The sequence below is a fragment of the Condylostylus longicornis genome, unplaced genomic scaffold, assembly GCF_029603195.1.
Source record: "Condylostylus longicornis isolate FDR11 unplaced genomic scaffold, ASM2960319v2 ptg000148l, whole genome shotgun sequence".
Classification (NCBI taxonomy): domain Eukaryota; kingdom Metazoa; phylum Arthropoda; class Insecta; order Diptera; family Dolichopodidae; genus Condylostylus; species Condylostylus longicornis.
The window spans coordinates 1,365,321-1,388,948 of NW_026578116.1; the positions used below are offsets into that span (position 1 = coordinate 1,365,321).

Genomic DNA, 23,628 nt, shown 5'->3' on the forward strand with positions numbered 1-23,628 from the left:
CAGCCAGTAAAAAGTTGCTAATTTACACTAAAATGGAACACCAGAAGGTGGCAAAACAAACAGCAAAACTTATTAAAATAAAAATGAAGAAATAGCTGCACCAAAATAGTATTAATTTCTTTGTTGTACAACTTTCAAATAAAACTACTATATAAGGCTTGTGAGGTATAGTAGCAAAAATGGGCTATACGACTGCAGATCCAATATTAATAAAAGTAATCCATGAACAACTGATCATGGCAGAGTACTCTTTCGCTACAACTCGATTTCCAAATAATGCAAAGCGCCTACATTTTTGTTCCGTCACATAATCCTTGCATTTTTGTACTTTCGCCTCTACAATTTTTTCGATTCAAATCTTTAAAGAGAATTTTAAAGAAATTTAAAATTTGTTTGTAAAAAATACGAAGATTAAGAGTAGATAGGTATAGATTTTTTTAATCATGAATGTCGAATCGATTTGAATCACATAATCCTTGCATTTTTGTACTTTCGCCTCTACAATTTTTTCGATTCAAATCGATTCGACATTCATGATTAAAAAAATCTATACCTATCTACTCTTAATCTTCGTATTTTTTACAAACAAATTTTAAATTTCTTTAAAATTCTCTTTAAAAACTAACCAAATAAAATTTTATAAGGACTAATATAAACTTTCACTCTTCAAATTTCAAGAAATCAAATCTATACCTATAAAACAGGTACAAGATCAAAAAATCAAAAAGAATGTTACCATCATTGAACATAAAATATGTAATTTAATATTATTTTTTTTCGAATGTTATCAAACAGACAGCCATATGAAAACAGACAGAAAACGATAGCTTTATCCATGTATAGTATCATTATGGAATAACTCTAGAAGAAATTGTGACCTACGCTATATTTCAACCATATTAGTTAAGACAATCCGCATACTTTGTATTTCAGGAAAGTGCAATGGCCTTTTATTAAATTAAAAACCCTTTAATATTTAATTTTTCTTCTGATCTTTCCTTTTCCTTTTATTTTCTTGTTTTATTGTAAAATCGTCTGGCTTAATCAAAAAAATAAAGTCAAAGACCTTTTTTTAATTTCTCGAGGACAAAGATCTTTCATTCATACCGTTCTTAAATTACAGCTATATGTTAAAAAAAAAATTTCTATTTAACAGAGTAAAAAGGTAAAATACACAAAAACAAAAAGAAGAATCATAAAACATAAAGAAATCTATGGGAAGTTTTCACAAAGGACAAAGATCTTTTTGATAAAGGATCTTAACCTTAATGTTAAAATGTATAAAATGGGAGATGTACTCGTATAGTGTACGTATATAGCATAATATTTGTTAAAACTTAATAAGTATACATACGTCTACTAGAATGCTAAAACAAGTATACGATAATGATGTTGATTAAAACTATGATGAAATTTGGATCATACGGAGAATTTTTAAGAATATTTTTTTGTTTAGAGAAAATCTATCAAGGCTAAACGACCAAAAAGGTCACTCACATAAAACATTTTTAATACACGTGTTTTCTATATAAAAATTTGAAAATTAAAAATTCTATATTTAATCGTTTATCGCTTCTATATTCTTATTTGAGCTAAGAGATTTTTGAAATCGCTTTAGGATCAATAAATTGATTAGGATTATTTATCCTTTTTCTCCTCAGACAAGAAATGTGAGTAATTAAATTATAGAATTGGAAGAACACTTAATTATCAGCTGTTTATTTACAGAATTTCCTAATGTTTTCAAAATATATTAAAAATATATATTAGCAAATCCCTAAACGTTCCCACTATTTAGGTAAATTAGCACTTGACGTGTTGTTCTGATCATTCAACCGGATACTCTTACTATATTTGCCTGCCTATACTTGTCAAAGAACTGCAAAAATTGCATTACTTTATTTTAAATTGTAACTAACACCATCCTTTGATTAGTTTTTTTTGTTCCCTCACTAGCCAACTTTTTCGTTCAGAATAAGAAGAATGCAAATAAATTCACGAACAAACACACTTTTACTTCAATTATTATCATATATAACCAACAATTGATCCTTCAATTGTAGGAGCTGCCGCTGTGATACGAACTTAGCACCACATACTTCGAGTCGAAAATGTCCGAGTGATTTTCAGGCGTGAAAGATTAATTGAAATGTGTGTTCAACCACCTTCAGAGTGTTATGGATATATGTCGATGGACTTGATCAATTAGTCAGACAAAACCGCTTTACATCATACTACGGTAGTGGTAGCAAAGGCGTAAGTCAACAAACTATTCTAAGAGTACCGCCCGTTGAGCGTTGCACCCTTTTGAAGAATGCGGAATATTGATCTACGGCTGAGGGTAGTCTCTTAGCAACTGAGTCCTCACATCAAACGGCCGTCAACCACCACAAGAAAAACTTGAATTTACAAAGAAGATGAGTTTAAACGGAGCGCTTTAAACGCGATAAAACGTTTATTGCAAAACAGATACACTTCTTAAGTCGTGTTGTATACTTACTCCGTATCACAATCTACAATCAATAAATGACGGAAAATTTTCCAATTGTGATAATTTTCTAAAACAGTTTTCACAATCTTACATCATTTAACATATAAATGCAAAAAAAAGTCAACTTTTTCTTATAATGTGAAAAAATTTAAATGTAGAAGAAATAATGCTTTTTTTTCTATGTTTAGTGTGAAAATTTTTAACTTCCGTCAATTTAAAATGAAAGCTTTTCAATGAAATATTCTCAAATATTTCATAAAAATCTAAAATATGCACATAAATCTTAACTTAATTATTATATATATAAAATAATTGCCATCTAACTGCATGTTTTGTATTTAATAGGTAATAATAAAGGGTGATTTTTTAAGTTTTTGACTTGCATCAGTTCAATCGCCAATATATTTCTAAAATATATAATTTAGGAGTTGACCACGTCTACATTTTAGGTGGTTTATTTTTTATGGACTCTAGTTTTAATCCGTTTCTTCATATATTTCAGCTGCAATACAACCAATTAAACATTGAATATAATTTGTTTTGAATATAAGTAAATATTTAATGTTGCATTGAATGTCAAATGGTCGAGTCAATGAAAACAAGTGATTTCGTTCAAAGCGCCAATCTATATTTCTGGCGAAATACATAATAAACCACGCTAAATCAATTTGACTTTGACAACTGAAATATTTTTCCAAATACAAACATATAATTACCTAATTCAGTTATTAAAATTAACATTTTTCTTAATCTTTTTCTTATATTTTTTTTGTTATTGCCCTTTTTTTTATTATTAATTCATAAATTTACTTCATCAATGCTAATTACAATTAATGTATAAATTTAAAAAAAAATAATTCTATGGAGGATCTCCTCCATACTCTTTCGCTACAACTCGAATTCCAAATTATGCAAAACGCCTACAAAATTATGTCAAATTTATATTGCGAACTTTTATTGCAGATGATATTATGTTCTTTATTTAAGACAGAGACTACTTTCTATTTTAGGTGTCTCATAAAATTAGTGGATGCGCCGGCATAATTCCTTAAAATTCAAGAAAGTATTCATCGTTTTGATTTCTCAATCAATTTAAATCAAATTTTAAAAATTTGGAAATTTAAAAGTGTTATTAGTGTTATTAATGAAAAAAAAAAATTCATATACTTGTTGTATAACTTTAAAAATTTTATAGTGCATCTGTTGCCATAAATATACGAAATTGTAATAAGTAATAAAAAATTCTTAAAAATTTTTTGAAAATTTAAATTATTTATAGTTAATAAAATTTGTTTACTTTCGGGTTATAATTTTTATACTATAATAATTCGTTCTTTTTCGGTGCCTATATTTAAATTCTAGATAAGTAATAATAAATTAATTTTTCTTTCTTAATAAATAGCACTTTTTAGTAGAAGAATAATATCGCAATGTGAGACTACGAGTTGGCATAACAGCCTGGGGACTATTTTTAACTCTTAATTCAGTCATCTAGGACATAAAATTATTAATTTTCGTTATGAGTTATAAACTACTATCAACTTAAAACCTGAGCTAAAATTTTATGCTTACATACAGTCGGACCCGTATATGAGGAAGTCGTTTTATATATAAGCAAAACTCCTTTATTGTCAAAACAAAATTAGTTTTCTAATTTCACATTTTTCTATTTTTGGTTTGTATTGTAATTTACACGCTTAAAAATCGCATCTGTTACCAGAAACACAAATAAATTTTTCGAATTTACCTTCTCTTCCTTGTGTCAGGCTCATTTTATTAAAAATAAAAAAAAAAATTTTAGCACAAAAACTTTTTAAATTCATCTAAAATTCGACCCATACATTAAAGTAGTCATAAATTATACTTAAAGAAAATTATCTACTTCTTTGAAATTTTTGCCATTCTACGTCTCTTAGAGCAAAATTTGTGCTTATATTTGAACTCATTTATAACAAAAACCAGATATTAAGCAACGTCAAATTTTGTGATGTGCTTATAAGCGGGTCGGGCTGTATCTGCGTTTTAATTTATTATAATATAAACATAATCTCGAAATACAAACTTACACAAACACGCGTCGAAATTCATATTTCTAGATTATTAGCCAAATAACAATAATAATAATGGCATAGCTTTTAAAAATTTATTTACTAATACAAACCTATTTTACACACAATAATCGTGTCGTAACAAAATTTACATTTCAATTTATTAAAATAATAAGCATGATATTAAAAAAATAAAACTATATAAGTAATATAAAAAACATTGGCAATTTATTTAAATAAATTTTAGTAATAAAATTTAGTTTGATTTAGATAAATTTAGTTTAGTCTAGATTTAATCTAGTTTAATTAAAAAATTCTATAATTCGAGTTTATTAATATTTAAAATTTTAATTGAAATTTCGTATTCATAATTATATAATTATATTAAATATTAAATATAAAATTTAAATTAAAGCGAAAAAATAAAAAACGTTGAATCAATAAAACTAGATTTTAAAATTTGCAATTCGATTTATAATTATTAATATTATTATTACAAGGTTATTATAAGCGGAAATTTTAGAATTAATTTAAATGTACAAGAAATATTTGCATTATTACTAATAATTTTGCAATTTAATTATCAATTAAGTTTTGAAGAAGAGCGAGACTCCTTAAAATCTTTAATTTGAATACTTATATTTTATTCATTTTCAGAGTCTTTTATTCATTTTAAGTGCTTCTATGCACATAATTAGATTGACATTTTATAACAAATTCTAAATTATTACAACAACACACAATAACATCGTGTATATTCGTAACACTATTTATTTAAACTCACAATTTTTTCAATAAGTTTTATAATTTAGTCCAAAACAAATTATCTAATTTCACAGTTAGTAAACAAAGTATGTAAGACAAATTAATTATTAGGTAATTTTAATTAACGTATTTACTCGTATATATATACACACATTGTAGCGTTACATTGTGACAGACGGAGTGACAGGAATTTTGTAAACAATAATTTAATTTTCAAATGGTTATGCAATTGTATTAAAACTTGTTTAATTTAATAGTGATAGAACAAAACTATAATCTGAATAACACAAATTTTACGAATTTTTTAAAATTTAAGAAATAATTTTAGATTAGAACTAATTTTGAAATTTTATTTCTACCCGAAATGAAAACGTTTAAGCCCATGGAAGTTGTCTTTTTTGTTGACATTTTTTGCTGCTTTTAAGCTACCATGTTTTGTTGAAATATTACTTTTGTCTCTCACATATCTGAAATTACAATAATTCAGACTGTTATAATTTTAATTAAAAAAAATACAGTCTAAAAACCATAAATTTTGGCTTCATTACCTTCCTTTGATTTTTATTTTATTAATTGAAATATTGTTGCATTTGTATAAGTAGGAAAACACAAAACATTGAATTAAAACTTCAAATGCGGAAAACGTCAATTTTATAAATTATAAGCCAGAAATACTCTACAGCTCAACTCTATATGAGCGGAAAAATCCGCTCTTCAAGATACCATATATAACTGAAAAAAAAATGATTGACTCAAATTCATCACACACTCACAAATGGTTTATTTAACTAAATACGGTATTTAAAGTGGATGTGATAGCTATTCGAGAAGCTCTTATAAAATTTCGAAAAAAATTTAAATAAATAATTTTTACTTCACTATATTTTAGCAAATATTCGAGCTACTGTTCCAAAATGTAATACGAGCTAATTTATAACAAAACCAATATCTGTATCAAAATATACAGATGCCTTAACCTAAAATTATGCTGTGTGTAGATAATCTTAGTATAAGGTATTACAGATCAAAAATTAATAGGTAGTGTAGAGATAAGTGTGGCAAACATGATACGCAACTCTTGGAATCAAATTTTTCTGTAAAAACAAAATAACTTATATTGCAAGGAAATGATAACTGAAGGTTAAATAAGCAATGCCTATGTTGTAACCTCTATGTAGATATAATAACATGTATGTATGTTTTTCGTTAAACGTCATTTACTTTTATTTTAATAAGTTTGTTTATATTATTTTAATCCTCGTTTGCAACTACATAAAATTACAAATGTAAGCAGAATATACTTGTTTGTTCTCTGTCTGTTAGAACACATCATAAAATACCATAAAAAATCTAAATAAATTTTAAATTTAGGAGCAAAAAAAATTCATATTAATCTCATTTCACTCAATTCAACAAAGCTATTTCCGTATTTAACAAAATTCAACCAGACTTTTAAATTTAAAAATCACATTTTTGTTCTCTATATTGTTTTTGTTGTTTTATTTAAACCATAAAAGTTTTTTACCTCAAATGTTTGAGATATAAATTTATGAATTAGATTTGATTTCATTTATGAACATTTGTAAACACATGTACACTTACATATGCATGTATGTATAGGAATATGGAAAAATTTCTGAAAAGCATTATAGTGAATCACAGTCTGGTTATTCGCGTAAATCTTAGTAGCTGACAAAATAAACTACTTATGTATAAATATTATAGTTGATAAGCACCTCTATCTAAAATTATGTTGTGTATAGATGCTTATTATGTGAGTGCATATGTATGTATATATAATATTTATATTTAAATGATATAATATTCTTTCCTTTAAACAAGATCATTCATGTGAATGTTTTTATTATATACCTGAAAATTATTTGGAAATTTGCTTTTTTAAGTTATTTTGACCTTTATTCAATGAATAGTAGAAAGGTAGATAAGAGCAACAATATTTTGGTTCACCATCTACGCTTTCTCATCAGACAAAGCAGTTTTAATATTTTAAAAATTCCTATCGAAGTGTTTGCGTTTAGAATTACTAGTTTTATAATCTTTAATTTATAAATTATATAGCACTTGACTTAATACTAGTATTATTCTATAACCGATACCAATATTTTTGGATTACCGTGTAAAAATTTCGCGGAGCGTCGATCCTCAAAATATAAGATCAATCGGTAGTTAATGCTTACACGGCTGCTAAATGAAAAAAAATTCAAATTGCAAACCAATCGATTCATTTCTATACATACTTATTATTTTAAAGGGAAAGAAAAAATAAATTTCCTTTATTTTTACTAAAATTAAAAGAATTTTATACTACTACTTTGTAGTGTGGTATACAGTCTGGGAACACCAGCATCTAGCATAACGTGCTGCCATATCGAAAATATCAGTTTTTTAATTAATAAAGCAGAGAATACAATTATATATAAACGCTTGTTTCATTGCATTTATTTAAAAAAAAAAACAATCCTTAGAAAATCAGTTTTCTATATCCTCGACTTCTAAAATTCAATAGGACACTATTAATATACAAATACAACTAGAAAAATTCATACTTGTAAGCTAGTGTATAAATTGTATTACTGCATTATGGAAATTAAGGTTTATATTACTTAGTCTTGATTACTTAAAAAAGACAAATATGTAACAGCCTAAGTGAATTTGTGATAATGTACAATAAGCTTATATTTAGGTCCTAATTGCTGAATTCTATATATTAAAGTAGTATTTTTAAAATTTTATCCTGATCAAAAATTTTCGATCAATTTCGATTAATAAACAGAAAAAATGCATTATTAGCTTCAACAATTACAATAAATTTTTACTGATCTGCAAGAGAAGTTGTTATACATACATATGTACTCTCTTTATGCTCTTTCCAAAATATTAATTCGTAAGTGTGTTCAATAGATTTTAATACAAATTTAAATTTCAAATTTTTTATTTTTATTTAAAAATTTAATTCCTTATACCGACTAAATACTTAGATCTTAATATAGAAATTAAAAACTAAGAATATGAATTTGGAATTTTAACAGTTGTTAACATACTGCGCTCCAATTTTTTATTAAACTGTAGCAACTGGGCAATTTAAACTGAACACAATTAAGGTACTACAAATTTGCACAGTTCTTAATGATTAAAGTTGTAATAATGCTATAACTAGCATTAAATTTCATGAAGTGAGCTAGATTTCGAAAATATCTGTTTTACATCAATATCCTAAAAATATTCATACAAAAATTTAATTATTTTTTCTTACCAATATAAAATTTAATTTTTTTTAATTCGGATTTCCGCTAGTTTCAAATATTTTGAATAATTTTCTTATTATTTGATCACCAATAATTTTCTTAAATGAATTTTTCGTTCTCATTCACAATTTCCTTTTATTTTCAAAACAAATTTTATTTATTTTAACAATAAAAATGTTTGATTACTTATTTGTCTTTTTTTATTCATTTATTTACATATTTATGTGTATATAAAATTTATGTTCAATTATTCACCGACAATTTTTTAAAAAAAAAAATTATTTTAAGCACAAAATTCAATTCCTCGTTTCAAGTTTCTCAATACTTTCTTTCTACTACAAATTGCAATGTTTGAATAGTAAAAATCCGCGAACAATAAAAGAATTATTTTAAATCTTTCTAATTTAAAAAAAAAATGTTTATTTTTTCTTAATTATTTTATTTTATATTACTAATATAAATAAACAAAAATGAATCTATTAACTTTTCTTAAAAATTCTTATGAATTTTATTTTCACAAATTTCACAAAAAAATGTAATTTATAGTACTTGCAAGTATAATAATGCCGCGATCTTGTTGTTTCTCTACGTAGCAACACGTTAAATTAAATAAATATAAAAAAAATAAAAGCAATTAAAAGCACAGAAAAAGCGACATGTTAACGCGACGACCACTAAAATTGTAATGAAATGAAAAGGTAGAAAATAAAAAACAAATGAGAAATGGAAAATGATTGACTCTAGTCAGGTCAGATCACATTAGTCTGGCTGTGAATAATGTAAAATCAAATAAAAAAGCAAAATATGTATGGTTAAAATTTAAAAAGAGAAGCGATTTTTTTAATTAAATAAAGTTGGGTCGAACCAAAGGTTTGTAAATTATCACTTTTCCCTACAATAAATGAAGAATCTGCTTATAAAAAATTCTACATTATTTAAATTATTTTTATTAATTTATTTATAAGAAAATTTTAATGAAATGTTAACATAATGATTGAATTTAAGAGTTAAATGCGTGAGTCAAGATAAAGCTTTCTACATTTCTAGAAATTTTGATAAAGTTGCAGTTTCGAAAATACAAGAGGCTAAGATTTCAAATTTTGAGAACCTATAAATTGGAAAGATATGAAGATGGAGAAAAATTTTTTTATGAACTATTTATTAGTACAAAAGTTGTTAAAAATTTGGACTGTTAATTTTTACTGTCTAAAAGAAGAATGATATCAAAAATTTTAAAAAAAGGGACTTTATATAAACGGTTAATTTGAACGACTATCTTGTAATTTCCAATCTCAAAACTAAACCGCGATGTGGCAAAAGACGCCAACCACTACTTTTCTGCGTTAACAGAAGTTGAAAAATATTTGTGGTTTCGTTACAATAAGTAGTCTAAAAAAAAACATTTTTAGGACATTTATAGGTAACTATAAAATTTATGGAGAATGATGGGCAAAAATAACGTAATGGGGGAGATAAGCAAAAATTTTCTTTAGAAATAAGTTTCTAGTAAATCTATTTACATATTAAAATGTCAGCTTTTTTATTTTAAAGAGTATAGCAGCTTGAAAAAGAGACACATTGAAGGACGGATGGGCGAACGAACCAATAAGCAGTTTTAAATAACTTTTTTGGAAAAGTGCTAAAAAAAACTATATTTTGAGAGTAAGTATATTTGTATGTTACACATTTAATTTTATACTTAATTAATTTCAATAAAAATAAAATGATCTAAAGTTAGAATTTAATTAGCTATATTAATGTAAATATGTACCTAACATAGTTTGTTAATAAGTTTTTGTAACAATATTCGATTCAGGAAATTTTAATATTTATCAGTTTTTCATTAAAGAGTTTCCGTTGTTTAATTGATTTGGTACATTATGCTCCTGTAGAAATTTCATTTCAGAGTAGAACAGATGGGACAAGAAAATTATAGATCGTTGCTGTACCTTAATTAGATATGAGTGCTGAAGACCATAGTGATAAACTTCAAATCAGAATATTATAGGTATAACATAGGTAAGTATGTTTTATTGTAGATATTTCTACAATAAAACATACTCATATGAAGAAGACTTTCTATCTTTTAAAACTTTACTTTATTGTTCTCTCATATTAAAACGTACTTTTGTATATTAGAACCAATTTCGTTTTATACTTGCAAATTTATTTGTGAGTGTAGTGCTTAATTATATTATTTACAATATATGTATGTATATCTAAGTTAGACCGGTTATTACTTAACTCATTTTATATTTTTTGCATTTTTTAGTTCAAAAAATGTAAGTAACTACTTATTTGATTCTATTTAACATTCTTTACTGCGCCCTATTGCACAAATTACTCTACTCATTTCAAATATAGAATGTTTGTTATCAAATAGATTAATGAAATGACACATTGTTTTTATGCGTTTTGCAAGACTACGGAAATATCCTATTTTAAGATTTCTAAGGTTATTTTCAGTTATTCTTATAATTGGCTCGACTTATTGTTTTCATCGATATTTAAATATACATAATTATGTATGTTAAAAATTTTTACTCCTCATTTTATTGCAAAATTCAAAAATGATTTTAAAGTGAGATTTTAAAGCTTTATAAATTACAAATTAACATTAAATAGTATAACAAAAACTTTTCATTTATGTCGAACAATCTAACGCAGGCTTTTTATATTTTGCTTGAATCCAAACACGATACATTTTAAGTAATCTACTCCGATTTACTTGTAATCTTCTATCTATAACATTTTGTTCCTCAACTAAACCAACTTTTTCGAATAGTTGTTTTATTTCTTCTTGGGTGAAAAAATATACTCTTGTACCATCACCTCTAACATAAAAATTATCTTGTAAACATTTTCCTTCTTTAAATCTTAACTGAGCCAAATCATATCTTCCATAATCACGTAATATTACCATACCGCCAGGCTTTAAGTATTTTGAACAATTTTTTGCAACATTTTCCATTTTACTTGGATTTATAGCTGACAGAACAAATATTAAAATTATTATATCGATACTTGATTCTTCAAATGGTACTGACCAATTTTCTTTTGTCACGTCCATTACAAATACTTCTGCTCTTTCGGAATCAAAATTAGAATGTTCTTTCAATATATCAATAGCTTTCGAAGAAAAATCACATCCATATACTTTTAAGTTTTTCTCCATACTATAACTCAATATTGGTAAAATTGTATTACCGACTCCACAACCTAATTCAAAAATACTTCGAGGTTTCATATTTTTTTCTTCTTCTTTATCTAATTTTGGTGCCAATTCAGGAAATTCAGTAAATAACCAATGTCTATCTTTGAAAAATTTGTTATCATGAATATCATAAAATTGATCCCAATATTTGTCAGCATCTTCTTCAAATTTTTTAATATCTTCATCTGTAAATTTTATCTTAGAATTCTTTTCAATAGCCAATTTAGCTTGCAGTTCCTGTTCTTCATTCCATTCAACATTGTCCCTAAAATGAAAATACAAATTTACTTTAGTAAAATTTTTTGTGTAAATGTAAATTACCATGCATTAAAATTGAAAATTTGCTTAGGATCTTTAAGAAATCTTGTTCCACCAGGTGGTTTTTTTCGAAATCTTGTGTGCTCATAGCAATACCACCTACTTAATATACGAATACATTTTATATAAATTTCCCTACCATGCATTATGTTTAAAAACATCATTTTCATCCGTTAAAAATCTATTTCCAAAAGCAGGACGTTTTTCTGTTTCAAAATCTTTATCTTCCATTAAATTTCAAAATTTTAATTTTTATTTGAATTTGAGGAATAGTAAATAAAGCAACATAACCTATAATGTGTGACATTTAAATATTAATTTGACTGCCACACGTACTTTTGTCAACAACTAGCGATTTTACTTGAAATCTTTTAAATTAAAGTATATCTAGTGGGCGATAGATAAAACTTGAAATATTTATTTAGAATTTTTAATAATTTTAATCTATTTTAATATTTTTTTCAAATAATTTTTTTTTAAATTTTCTTTCCTATTAACAATAATTCCAACTATGTAAGTTTTATTTTAAGAAGTTACAAATTGATTTTTTCATCGAGTTGTTATAGATTATTAAGATCAAGTTTCAAAAGAACGATTGCCATTCACATCTATGTGTTCATAGAAGGTTTTCTCATAGTTTGCTTTGAGATTTTTGCTGCAAATGGGTATTACTATTGATAGTAGTACTTGTTTTAGTTCTATCGTAATGTAGTTCTAAGTATTGCAAACCTGAGCTGGAACCTAAATTATTTTATCTGCAACAAGACCTAAATTTCAATGAATTTAATAATGTAAACAATTTTCCGTATTATGTGCATGTATCATATTCCTCTTATAAGAGTTCGGAGAAGTAAGAATAATATATGTAAATTGTACAAGATATTTTTTTTTACTCAACCCTGACACATTAGAGAACAATATAAATAAAACCTAATTAAGCGACATCTACAATCCATATAAACGTTTAAAGTAAGCCATATTTTTCAATTTCATTTCGTTTCAATTGTTTCGTTAAAATTTCCTTGAGTAAGAAAGAGAAAAAAACATGTTTCCTTAAATTTTGTGTTTTCTTTCTGGTGCTCCTCTTTTTGTTTATAATTTTTTGTTTTTTTTTCCACACTAAAATTTACCAAATGAAAACTTGAATTTTTAGTTTAACGATAGATATTTTTGATGAAAGAGTTTCAAATTTGTTAGAGGATCGCGTGCGGAATAAATAAAAAAGAAAAAAAAAATATTTTTTGTTATTTTTTTTCTTTTCATACTAAGTAAATAAAATACACAAATTAATTTTATTGAATTTAAAATGAAGTGCATTTGAAAATCAAAAAGAAAAATTTTAATTAATTAATGAAAAATAATTAAAAAATAAATAGTTATTTGTTATTTTTAGTGGTATTCTTGAAAATAAGGAAAAAAAAAATTTCGATATAAAAAAGTGCATACCTACATACAAGGTGATTATTGAAATTGAAGAAAAAAAAAATTACGAAATGAAATCTTTTGCCATCGTTTATTTTTTCTACCCACATAAAATGAGTGAATAAAGTGCACAAATATAGTAAGAAATAAAATTTTATTTAGAAAAAATAATTGTTATAAAATATTAAAAATTTAAAAGGAAAATAAAATTTAATTGGAAATATAAAATTAAATTTTGGCAAAAGTCGTGAGGCGAAAAAAAATTTTTTTTTTTATTTTTAATGCCTAATAATTTTCATGAATAAGAAATATAATTCAGGTATACATACACACGCCAAGTGGATAATATAATATACATACCTACATATATATACCTATGAAATAAAATATATCGACGTATACATGTTTGTATGTAGACAAATAAAATCTAATTCGGAAATTTCCTAAATAACCAGTGGAAACGTCAACAAGCAGCATACCAACCTGCTTAGTTATATAAAAAAAAATAAACATTTTTAAATTCTTTTTGACTACCTATCTACCTACAGACGACCTAAAATACTTTTTTTTTTTTGGATTATTTTAATCAAGGATACTTACTAAAAAAAAATACAAGAGCCTATAAAATTTTCAACCATTATTGGAAATAAAATAACAAGGATTTTACCATTTGTGGATTACAAAAACATAAAATAAGAATCACAAGAACAATTTTGGGATATTGGATTTTTTTATCATCATCAACATCATCATCACCATAATTTTTTTTTTGTTTTTTTAAATACTTCATTTCAGAGGATATCCAGCCAAGTAGAATTGGCTTGGATACCTTTACATAATAATATAGGAAAATAAAATAAAAAAAAAAATTAGTCATCATGAGTTGGGGAACAGAACTTTGGGTAAGTTTTAATTTTCTATTTAAAGTAATACATAATTTATTTACTGTCTTAATCTAATACTAAATACAATACTGCCGCAATGATATTGAAATTTGCCATGTTTTGACAACTTCCGACTTCGATTCAAATATATTGATTACAATTTTTTTTTTGTTTCTTTTTTTATTTTATAAATTGAAAATGTATTTTTTAATAAATTTATCAATATATTGTTTTTAGTGGTTTTGTTAGTCATTTTGTTAACTTCTGTATTTTTAAACCACAATTTGATCAAAGCTGATTCATCAGTTTTTTTTTTATTTTTCTCTTGTAGGTATCTACATATACTTAAATTTCATATTGAAACGTAATATTGTGACAAAATTACATAAATGTGTTATATATTAAGCTGATATATACTTATGTATAGTACACACTTTTATAACTAGCGTGGAAGTGTTAATGTTTAATCATTGAATACTAGGTGTTTGCTAATTTGAAAAATAGGAACGCTGCTTATGTTTAATAAGTAACCATACGTTCGTATAAGTAAATACGTGAACTGTGTCATAGTGTTGCAACTGTAACAATGTCAAACAACAAAAATAATTCCATTCTTCAATTTATGGAGGATAGAATTGAAAATTTAAAATAATTTTTTCAATATTATTCAAAATTTATTCACTCCTCGTTGTGTAATTATTAAACACTCTATTAAATGAAAATTAATCTTATTGAAATTATGGGTAAGAAAACGTTCTTATTTCTTGAAATCTTATTAAATTTTTGAAAAAAATATTCTGGATAAGCGTCAAGAACATTAAATTATTTAATATGCTTTTCCAAAAACTACCTACTTCGATTACTATTAATTATAATAAGTTATTTAGTTCCTAAATACCTACAAATCCAATTCGTAGCTGCCTACGAATTTCTGTATAAATTTTTACTCCTATTTGATCTTTTGATTGATCTATAAGTATTGATATTGCTAATTGTGTATCAATCACAAATAAATAAATTGTTATCTTTTACTAGAAGCATGCATAATTTGTGAATCTACCTAGTCTCTTTACTACCATTTGCCCTCTTAACGGGAATTTTGTTAGGATTTAAGTAGTGTATATACTTACCTATCTTATCCTCATTGTTACCATTTCCTTATTTTAGTTGGCTTACATTTGACTAAAGAACAACTATTACATTATCAACTAAATAATCAATGTTTACCAATTAATTCGAGACCAATGAATTGAATTAACTATAATTACCTACATATGTATCTACATACTATGATTTTAAATCTAATATTGATTTTGGTTATTAATTTTTTTGCTCATTGCTTTTACTTCCCTATTACCTTTAGAACTAACCTGATTATTTAAGTGCACATACTCACTTCAAACTAATAAAAATCATTTTTTCCATTGATATAGAAATTCATTTTTCAAAAGCAAAAAAAGCATGTCCAAAAATTTAAATTTTAGTTTTGTTCTTATGTTATAAAATATTTAATACATATAACTAGTAAGTATGTCATGAGATCATTGACTTTTCGTAAAGAATAAATGAAAATTGCAGACAAAGTAAATAAAAACAAACTTGTATGAGTACCTACATACACGGTTAGGCTGTGTTAAAAGAAAATTCATTTTATTTGTTAACCTCATTGCAAATTAGATTTGAACAATATTCTAACTTATTCAGACTGAATTTAAATAAAAATGGCCAAAACTCGTATTGAGCTTATACGAGTAGTATTATTATTTTATGAATGAAATACTTACGTATGTAAGTTTACAGAAACTAAAATTTTTATTTCATAATTAATTAAAAATATGTAGATTTTCTGTTTTTTTTTTAAATTATAAATGCATATCTAATTAAATATTCAAATACTTATTTAGCATTACTTAAGTAAATATAGATAGTAAGACTAAGTAAGTAAATCAGTCCGTTTGACTTTCGTAGTTAGTTTGTTTTTCATTTTTGAATCCTTATTTGTCGCCACTCATTTGTCATAAATTTTTTTTTGTTGTTTTTGGTGTTATTTTTTTTCATTTTTACATTTGAACATTTCCAAGTAAAGGCTACGTTCGTTGCATTCATAATGATTAACCTTGAAATTCAAATAAGTGGAAGGTGATAAAAACAGTATGTAATTTTAAAAATATGCAAATTTAAAATAAATTCTTGGAAGGTGTAAGAAAGCAATGAAGGAAAATGAAGTATTTTTTTATAATTTGAATGTATTAGTGAAATTATTTTTCTGACCATGACTTAAGTAAGGTTTTGTTCTGCAAAAAAAAAAACAAGGGAATAATAGAAAGAAAGGTCACCCAAAGAACACAAATTGAAAAAAAATATTCTTAATTCTGAGCATCTTTTTTAAATTTTTATTCTTATATGAAAATCAAGGTGAAATTTTATGTGTTGAACCGGGCTGTTTAAAACTTAAAATTTTTAAATCAGTAATCAAATTTTAAATTTAAATGAATTTTTAATATTTTAAAGAAAAATTAATTCTTAATTATTGTTCTTCTTCATATTCTTGTTTTAATTAAATTCAGGAATGACGTTTTTCTTAAATGACTTCTATGATTACAAGATAAGTTCAATCCGAAAGCTCGGATATATGAAACAAGAATTATAGTTAGCAAAAAAGGCAATAAGTACTAAAAGCAAATTTTTAAAAATTAAAAATAATTTTGAAAATTAAGGTTAAAATTTGTAATTGAAAATTTTATAAAAGAAAATTAGATTAAATTTTGCGATAATTGAGAGTACTTAATTGCGAAGCCGGCGAGAAAAGAGTGTGTGTTATTTTATTTGAGTAAGGTCTTGAGTGCTCTAAATAAATATGTATGTACTTGTAATTTAATTCAGAATATTTTCTGACTCTCGGTTTTTATCGAAAACGGGTTTCAAAAATTATTTTGAGCCAAAAATGTAACAATAACAAAGAATTTTAGCTTGGGATCTTTTTTTGTTTTCTTCCTCATCGAGCAATTTCCAATACTCTTTGTTTTACTTTTAATTTTACTAGAATAGCTTATTTTCTAGATCAGCTAAAAGAGAAAATAAAAAAAATAAAATTTAGGTTACTTTATTCCAAAAATTATTATTAAATCTATAGTTTATAAATAATGGGCCAATAATATTCTTTCCCACTGTTGCGACTAATTACTCTATTTAGGTACAAATTAGCAAATCTACTTCAATAAAAGTAATTAATGCTAAAATAAGTAATTGGAAAATATTTAACTATCTAATTTTTTTTTAGAAAAATTAATTACAAAATATTAAATTACAACAATTTTGTAGATAATTAAGATAGCAATAGTTATTTAATTGACACACAACATACTTATATGTTGTTAGCTTTAGAATTTTGTAAAGCCTACTTAACTAAATTCTTTCTACATTAAGTATGTAAACACTTTTTGAATTCATAATTATTTTTCAATTTACAAAACAGTATTTTATACTCAACTTCAAGTGATCAACTATTTATTTTAAGCCTAATTTTGTCCCTAACACCTGAGTATTTGTTTAAGGTGTTAGAATTAAAAATATTAATTAAAATTCATTTAAATAATCAGTTGGAGCATTTAAGAACCACTTTTTCGATAAAAATTTAAATTATGTAAAATAAAAAAAAAAATTTTGGAATTCTTTGTTTCCTTATATTTTATACTCACTTTACCTTTTCTTTTTTCAATATTAAAAATTTAAATAATAAAAGAATATTTTTTTTAACAAAAAAAAATCTATTGATTTGAATGCAATTAAAAAAAACACCAGTTTCATTTTTTTTTCTCCACATTTTTAATTTGAAAAACCTGTTTTTCACTTTAAAAAAAAAAATTATTTTTTATTAGTTCTTGTGAGTGAATGGTGTTTTGTTATTATTTTTATTATTTAAATAAAGGTTAAAATCATTAATGGATTCATTACTATTCTTATTTAACTTAGAAAATATTCTTATATTTCATAATATTATAAAAAATTCTTAATTCTAAATCTTGTTAAGAAATTTTTGTAAGGTAGTAAGTCAGTCATATGATTATCTTATTGAATTACTTATGTTTGCTTACAGTGTAAACATACACTTACTTAATAACACACCTGAAACACCTGAACGATACAAAATTTTCAATATTGCAATTAATATTTCAGAAATTTTTCATTGTATTTGTTAGATATGTGCACATATATGTATGTATTGAAATGTTTACGTAATTTTTTAAGAATACTTACTTAGTTCAAAAAAAAAAAAGCTCGTTTTTTATTTTTGTAACAAAGCTAAAATAAATTAAGTAAGGTGATAACCAAGTAAGTTTATCGAATAAATTTTATTTTATTGTTTATTTGTGTAGTTTTGTTTTTTTTTAATTTAAATGACTAACTAAGTAATTTACGAGTTTAAATACTTACTTATTTTTTTTTAATAATAAATTTTTATGATTAATATTTTGTAGTGACATTTTATGTATTTATGTACATTTATTCGATAACATTATTTATCATAATTGAAATGGAATTGTAAAAGTTTTAGAAATTAAATTTGAAGCACTTAGATATATCAATATTTGAATATAATATTGAGTATGTTGACCGTGCATAATTCTAGGAAATTGTTATAAGAATTTAGTATTAATATATATATACGTACTTACTTGCAGTTGTTTCAATTGATTTTAGAATTTAAATAATGGTTAAATAAATATTCGAATACCGAAATGGATTTTTATCAAATAAGTATTCTGTTGATTAGCTATACTTAATAGTCTCAATATGAAAACTGAAGTGCTGAACTAAAATATTCAATGTCGAAATTTTTTGGGCGACTGTAAAAAACCATCGAACACCTTCTATATAAGCTAGTATAAAAGTACACATGTTCGGTTTTCTGTTATTTGCGGCTTTCACAATTTGATGATTCTTTTGGTATTATCCATGTTGGTCGGGAGCTCTCATTACAGAGAAATTTGAGTAATTTATATACTTAGTACTTACTAACGCTTTATTTGTAATATTGATGCCAAAATATTTAATTTTAAAAAGTTTGCAATTATATTGGATTACGATATTCAAATTTTGTTCTTTGCGTTCCTTAATTTTGATATTTCTGATAATACAATGTCCTCAATGTCCTGCCATTTACTTTTTGATTTCGATAAAGGTCTTGATTTTGCAAATGTTTTGAAGAATAAGTAAGTGCATTTGAAATTACCTACAGGACATACCATAATATTCTTTAAAAAATAAAATTCTTATACTTTGAGTAATTTAGCAATGATGTTATTGACAATTATTGGTACATTGAAAATTGGCACATTTTCCTTTGTATACAACAGAAATATTCTAATCACTGATGTTATTTAAAAGCCTCCTTTTCGTAACATTATTTTATACACACATATATTTGCTTAAATATGACACAAAGAGTACTTAAATAATTCCATCCAATTGCATCTTATAAAATTTTGACATTTTATGCAATAAGTAAGTACAAATATTATTTTTATCCATGTTTGAAATGTCAATTTACCTATAAATAGAAAGTATGCGATTAGTTTCTCGTATCAGTCTAGTATTAATAAAATAAATTTAAAATTTATCGTTAAGTACTTAAGTGAGTACCTATATAATGCAAATAACTACGTGTATTTGTGTGTGTACACGTACATTTAATTTCATTCAATTCAATCAAAATAAAAAAAAATGTATAGAAGTTGTGGGAAAAAAATTTATTTTTTCCTTAAGTATTATTTTTAATTAAAAAATACAAATTGTTAGATAAAAATCATACTATTTACTTACTTACATAAAATAATAAAATTATCAAATTAAAATTAAATTAAGTTTCTTATGCATATGCATACACACTTACATAGAAAAATATTAAATACATTACCTATTTGATGTAAAAGTAGGTAGATAGGTAAGTACATACATATGTATGTATGTATATTCTTGTGCATGATCTGGCCATAAGAATCTGTTTCAAATATTTACATATAAGTATGTAAAATATAAATTTTACTTATTCACTTACTTGACTTATGTACCTACTTACATACTTACATTTTCCTCTAATTTTCTCTTACATATTTTTTAATTTTCTTTTATTGCAAGTAATTCCTCTACACAAGAAAAAAAAATAACTAACTACTTATAACATTACAAGAAATATGAGAAAAAGACCAAAAGCAAAAAATTGATACTCTTAAATTTTATATACACTCTGTATACATTCGGAAATGTGGCAACATCTCATAAATATTATTGAAACAAGTATTATGAAGTAAACATTCTACTACATCAGCATTCATAATAAAATAATATAAAAATCAACAATAAGAAAAAAAAGAAAAAGGAAAAAAAAAATTTCAAGTCATAATAAAAAAAAAAATAATAATATATCTAATATAATATGTAGGTACAGGTATAAAGTATGTATGTTGACTTCGCTTTGTTATATATGTAGGTATACTGTGTACCTGTATAGGAATATGCATGAATAAATAAATTTATTATAATTTATACACTAATTCAGTTCTGAAATACATGAAGTATAACTATAAATATGTGTGCATGTATGTTTGTATATGAATTCATTTAAGTATATTATGTAGCATGAAAGCCGACAACATTCATTTTTACTTTTTTTTTTTTTGATATTTTCTCTGCGAGAAATACTGTTTAGTTTAGAGAGCACAATACATAACATAATATTATAGTAGTGGCATGCCATTTCATATACGTAACTAAAGATGTGCCTATATTTGAATGATTGTACATATATGTATTATAAAAAAAAATTAATATTACATACTGTATTACATATATACATATAATATATATATGGTATATATACTCTCCACGTTATTTGAGAATGAGAAAATATCTTTATATATTATTTTTCCGTCTTCTACTATCGTAAATTTTAATTTCAATTTTTTTTTAAATTTTATATTTTGGTCCATTTCGATTTTCTGATATTTTTTTTTAAGTTTAAGAATTTTATGGTGGTTTCATAATAATGTTGCTCCTCTTAAACGAAAAAGAAACCTGTGCTAAGAAAATATGTATGAAAAGAAAGCAAAAAAAAAAAAAATCAAAACTAAAGAAAATGAAAGAAAAAAAAGAGTTATAAAGATGCCGGTAAAACTTAGACAGGTAGAAAATAAGAAAAAAACATTAATGTAATAAGCTAGTTTGGATGTAATGTTGATGTTGGGAAATCTGCAATAATACTATTATTAATGAAATAGGCGTTTATACTTACATGAGTACTTTCATTTGTGTTTGTTTGATATTTATTAACTGCACACTTACTCGATTTCTACACTCTTAACACGTCACAATATAATTTTGGAATACTTGCATATTTTTATAGGAACTTGCAAATTCTTATTTTAACTAAAATATTGTTTAGTTGAATAAAGATTAAATGTTATTTACTTGTTTACTTAGTAATTTAAATTGTCTTAAGACTTTTTTCTGCCATACATGGCAGTACAAAGTTACTTACTAAAACTTTTATACATATAAAATATGCAATACCCTTAACTACTTATTGTAGCCAACACATTTAGTGTATATTTTAAACATAAATAAATATTTGATTTGACATAATTGAGTTAAATGAATATTAAAAATAAAAGTTAGTTAACTGGAAAAATAAACTGATTTGCATAAATTGGGATGATTCATTAAATAAATATTCAAATTTAAAAATTTTGGCCAAAAATTTATGCTAACGTACTTAATTAATATTTACAAAATAGGTAGTTTATACATGTTTTATGCTCCTACGTATCTTAGTTAAATAACTATAATTCAAACGAAAGTATTTTGAAAATGAATTTCATAAGAAATTACTTGTATTTTTTCCATTTTATTCTCGATTTTTTTTTAAATCTTATCAGTAGATTCATACTTATAATTGATAATTGAAGAGGTAAGCCAATAAAGGGGTTAACTAACATTTTAACGAAAATTGAGCTGCTCGGAGAGAATATTGTTAAATTTCATATATTTTCAACTGTGATTACTCTTATAGCTAGAAACTTAATAGAAGACGAGATTGCCAATGCACATTTGTTAATGAAAAAAAGTGTTTAGATACAATTGTAAGTTAACCCCTTTGTCCCCTTACCGCTTTATTATAACCAAAAAATGTGGTCATACTCAATAACAGGTTTAGGTTGTTGAAACTTAACTTTTTTTTTGAGTTTGTACAGAGAAACAAAATTCTCGGAGGAAGTTTTCTTCCATCTTGCAGCAAAATTCAATGCTATAATTATAGTCCGAGTTTTTAAAACAGTCAAATGACCCCCCTCCCTTTTGTTCCCTAGCCATGCTATTACAATAAGTAGACAATAATACTTACTGCTTTTATACAAATGAATAAACTTAATTATATTTTACTGAAAACTTACGATTTAATCCTGGTTTTATGGTAAAAAATTTTTCAACGTGAGCACTATAAGAACATTAATATTACTATTATCTTAATTCTTAAATCTACCTAAATTACACACACTAACACACACATATTTGTCAATATTTTTATAACTACATAAAATTGCTTACCCAATATATTTTATGATGTGCACAATTTGTTGAACCTACTTAAGATTATTAGAAGAATAAAAATAATAAAAAAAAATATTCAGGTATCATCAAGAATTCATTGACAGCAGACTATCATCATCAGTACGTGTTTAATTTTATTTACTTAACAACTTTTTATCATCCTTGCAAGTTCATATTTATAAATGTGTTTAAAGTGAAATTTCTATGTACTAATGACTATGGATGTAGTGCAGTACATACATATATGTATGTATATAAAACAAAATTAAAAATGCAATAAATTTATTGAACCTAAGGGGAATAAGATCTTAAAAAACTATTTTTCCTGTTCTTATTTTTTACTTTATATCGGCTATGCTTTTCTTCGTTTTTACTGACAAGCAAAACTTATAAGTTAAACTTACAATAATAATAGTAAAAATGTTAGAGACATAAAGTACAGGTATTTTCAAATCCATTAATTGAAGATTTCGAGATCTTGGAATTCTTATTAAATTTTTTCCTTCTTTTTCATAACTATCCGCACGAGTATTTTATTACAAGTATATAAGAACCTTGATAAAAATGTGTCTTGTGATTAACATAAAAAAAACAAAAACGAACAAAATAACATTAA

The 23,628-nt window shown here is 24.5% G+C and overlaps 2 protein-coding genes and 1 long non-coding RNA gene across 4 annotated transcripts in view; 1 reads left to right on the top strand and 2 right to left on the bottom strand.

The window, feature by feature from the left end:
- LOC129615798 (putative phospholipase B-like lamina ancestor) overlaps positions 1–9,297 on the bottom strand; it is a 30,310-nt gene extending 21,013 nt beyond the window's left edge. Inside the window, exon 1 of the mRNA XM_055531167.1 lies at positions 8,579–9,297. The gene's annotated coding sequence lies outside the window, so the exon portion shown is untranslated. The remainder of the gene's footprint in view (positions 1–8,578) is intronic.
- A 1,002-nt stretch (positions 9,298–10,299) lies between these two features.
- LOC129615807 (tRNA N(3)-methylcytidine methyltransferase Mettl2) lies at positions 10,300–12,384 on the bottom strand. 2 transcript variants are annotated; one of them, XM_055531189.1, is made up of 2 exons: positions 12,106–12,384; positions 10,300–12,049 (listed from the first exon to the last, which is right to left on the bottom strand). In XM_055531189.1, the coding sequence occupies exons 1-2, from the start codon at positions 12,270–12,272 to the stop codon at positions 11,215–11,217; spliced, it is 1,002 nt and encodes a 333-aa protein (XP_055387164.1). In that variant the 5' UTR covers positions 12,273–12,384; the 3' UTR covers positions 10,300–11,214. The 2 variants fall into 2 exon arrangements, with proteins under 2 accessions (XP_055387164.1, XP_055387165.1); XM_055531190.1 differs by having other exon boundaries at positions 12,242–12,374.
- Positions 12,385–13,276: 892 nt separating this feature from the next.
- Positions 13,277–14,397, top strand: LOC129615817 (uncharacterized). The gene is made up of 2 exons (XR_008697487.1): positions 13,277–13,559; positions 13,844–14,397. It is a non-coding gene; the product is annotated as an uncharacterized LOC129615817 (long non-coding RNA).
- The last annotated feature ends 9,231 nt before the right edge of the window (positions 14,398–23,628 follow it).

Coding starts and splice junctions, on each gene's coding strand:
- LOC129615807 (XM_055531189.1), bottom strand. CDS start 12,272: ATGAAAATGATGTTTTTAAACATAATGCATGGTAGGGAAATTTATATA. Junction 12,050..12,105: donor ATTTTCAATTTTAATGCATG/GTAATTTACATT, acceptor TTTTCATTTTAG/GGACAATGTTGAATGGAATG.